Source organism: Gobius niger, assembly GCF_951799975.1.
Source record: "Gobius niger genome assembly, chromosome: 9".
Classification (NCBI taxonomy): domain Eukaryota; kingdom Metazoa; phylum Chordata; class Actinopteri; order Gobiiformes; family Gobiidae; genus Gobius; species Gobius niger.
Window position 1 is genome coordinate 7,453,644 of NC_136860.1, and position 3,353 is coordinate 7,456,996.

Here is a 3,353-nt window from a genome sequence, read left to right on the forward strand (position 1 = left end):
AGCTTTCTCCAACAGTGACGTACGTTGTAGCTGAGCCACCGGGGCAGATGCTATGTCGGCCCAAAAAAAACAAAAGATGGTATGACGGCCGCAAGTCATTAGCTTCATTGTGAACCGGAGCTACAGCAGCTCTGGGACTTTTACAAAGATACACATCAGTGTTTCTTTACCTAAACACCCTGGATTAAAAGCAGCAACTGGAAAAATGATATCAGTGGCTGAATCTGTGCTGGGAATGTGTTTGGGCCTCGAGGATGAATGTTGTTCATGTATGCACACGCGTCTAACTACGGACTTTAGGCGCGCTTTTGACACCCGAAAAGCGTTTGGTCTGTACGCACCTTTATACAACTAACTTTTGCACAAGTTGCTGACGCAGGCTTTAGATCAGTGATTCTTGACTGGCACGGTGTTGGGACCCACCATCACCAAAACAATCGTGTCGCGACCCATAACAGAACCTACGTTTATTTTAGGAAAAAAATGATTGTTTATAATGGGCCTAAAAAAGTGAAATCATGGTTAAAAAAAAACAACATCAAATTACTGTCATTTAAAGTAGATATTTTGAAAGAAAAGCTTATTTCATCATCACACGATACGCTGAGTGTGCTTGTTTGAAGGATGAAGTTTGCTGTGATCACGTCCAAACCTCAGCTACTTATGACTCAAGCCCCTGGTGTAATTTAGCTTTTTCTTTGTACCATGGAACACACAGTAAATTAAAATAATGGAAGCATTGAGAGACAGTTACTTTTGCAGCTCAGTTCAGGTACATTTCAGTGATAGTCAACTACTGTATGGAGAGTCTTTCGTCTCCATCATGCAATTTTGAAAGTTGGACAGAGAGTGGCCGTTCTGGAGGTGGAAAAGGGGAGTACAGTATCGTCTGTATACAGATGGTATTGGATCTTATATCTTCAGATTTAGATAACTTTATTCATCCCAAAGGGGACAATTCATAAATAATACATGCAAATAAAATAAGTCAGCAGCCTTAGAAAAACCTGCAGCTCTAATACAGCTAATATTACCTGAAATGGGATTCATGCTCTTAATGACCAGCTAGGCACGGAAAATATGATTTTTGCAATGAGTAATTAAAAAATAGATTAGGATGAAGACCTAACCTATTTAAACCTCATATTTGGCTGCTTTTAGTCGACATCTCCATGGAGACGAGCTGGAGACATCCCGCTCCCAGTAAAATTACAGTCAAGTCTGAGGAGTCACGCAGAGCAAACACACATTTGTTTCGTCACTGTTTTAGATATTTTCCGAAGATAAAAAAAAACATTTGTAATAAAATAAATGATTGTATTGTATTCTGTTTTTTGGGGTAAAATGTTGCGCAGTGTAGCTTTAAGCAGCTCAATAGCAGAAGTTATGACAGATGGACCCAAACAAAGGTGAAGTTAGAAGCGAAACAAGCTCTTCCACGTTTTCCCATTTAAATACGGTTGCGTGAATAGTTACACAATCCAAGTATAGTTACACAATTTTAAACATGTCGATTACATATACTTGGATTGTGCAACTATTCATGTAACCCTATTTAAATGGGAAAACGTGGAAGAGCTTGGTCGCTTCTAAGTTCACCCTCGTTTGGGTCCATTGGAACATGCTGGGAGAGGCTAAATACTAACAACATCTTTGGTCTTTTTGCGTGACTGAGTGCACGCACAAAGACCAGACTGGTACGCATCAACTCTTCTAAGCTCAAGCAAGAACATGTCTCATAATGGGAAAACGGTAGCCTGTTCCTTTAAAATTTTAGAATAGTTTGAAAGACTCACGTGATTCCTGCCAGTTAGAGCCATGCAGGGTTATGGTGTTGGTCAAAGTTCAGGTCTGGATGCAGGTCAGGCTGACGCACGTCCTCTCTAATACTATGTCTGTTTTGTAGAGACTCCAATCGATGGAAGGTCATTCAAACTCCTCTCTTTCCACGTCTGAGGAGTTCACAAGGCGTTTGCTGCTCTCGCTGATAACATGTGGTTCCTGCAGTGTGTTCTTCGTCATCAACGGCACCATCCTCTTCCTCCTGCGCAGCAAACCCATTTTCTTGCAGTGTCCGCGCTACGTCCTTCTCTTCAACCTGGTGCTGGCTGACACATTGCTCATAGTTCAGGGGCAGGGCCTCTACCTGCTTGCTGTGTTAAATGTCCTGATCTCCTATCCCCTGTGTGGTTTCAACGCCATGGTTTCCCGAGTCACTAGTCAGATCTCTCCTCTTGTGCTGATCTTCATGTCTCTAGAACGCTGCGTTGCTGTGTGTTTCCCCTTTAGACACTGCACTCTGGTCACTTTCAAGAACACCTTCATTGTCGTTTTCCTGATCTGGACAATTGCCAGTCTAAATGTTTTAATCCAAGTTCTACTTTTACTGGAGTTCCCGTTTCATGAGCTTCCTGACCTGCAGATGAGAGAGATCTGCAGCAGCATAGCCATGTACTTAGATCCTAAATCCTATGTGTACGAAACGATCTACAGATATGTCCTGTTCACGTTGTCCGCACTGGTCATCTCGAGCTCCTTTGTGGCCGTGATGGTGGTCGCCTGCTTGGCATCGGGAGACAACAGAACGCAGGTGGAAAAGACTCGGAACACGCTGCTTCTGCATTTGTTCCAGCTCGGCCTGAACCTGGTCTCAGTGATGAACGTGCACATTAACATGGCGGTGTTGCGGTGCTGCAGGACAGAGAGACTGTCTGTTGTTGTGTATGTGTGTGTGGTTCTGATGCCGCGCTGCCTCTCTTCTCTCACTTACGGCCTCCGAGACCCAGCGCTCAGACCCGCCCTGGAAACCTATCTGTGTTGCAAGCTGCGATTCCAGGTGGGAAAGGTCCAGGTGCAGGTTCTTCAGACACAAGTGTAGCCCAAACTCTCAGCCAGGCCTGCAGGAGCTCATCGAGTAGACGTTTAGACTGTAATTAACTGTACTGTTGACGTTTCCTTTGGGCATCTCTCTTCGCCCACCTTTTCCTACAGTATCCTACAATGTATCGGTTCTTATCAACTACACTATGCTTTGCCAAAGTAGTCAGTAGTTTGGACATGCAGTTTTTGAAAGTGTGGACTGAACAGGAACAGATTGACAACGAGTTGGTTCTAGCTGCTCTCCAGCGTACCACTCGCCTGTTAGTTCAGCATTGATGTGAAGGAGCTTATCAGCGAGCAACTGCTGCAAATGTTTTGGCCACATTAAAAACCAGGACACACAGCACAGCAATTGCGACATCCCCCCATTCCAACAACATGTGGAGCAGGGGAAAGCTGAAGTGACAAGAGGGCGTGGCAGAGAACCTCTAACTCCACCCAGGCACCCACCAGACAGAACCCTAGCAACCAAT

General features: G+C 44.5%; 1 protein-coding gene across 1 annotated transcript; it reads left to right on the forward strand.

Moving 5' to 3' along the window:
• Positions 1–1,918: 1,918 nt before the first annotated feature.
• LOC306968271 (odorant receptor 131-2-like) lies at positions 1,919–2,878 on the forward strand (the record flags this gene model as incomplete). Its single annotated transcript, XM_079563613.1, has 1 exon — positions 1,919–2,878. One exon carries the CDS (start codon positions 1,919–1,921, stop codon positions 2,876–2,878), a length of 960 nt encoding a protein of 319 aa, XP_079419739.1.
• Between the last annotated feature and the right edge of the window lie 475 nt (positions 2,879–3,353).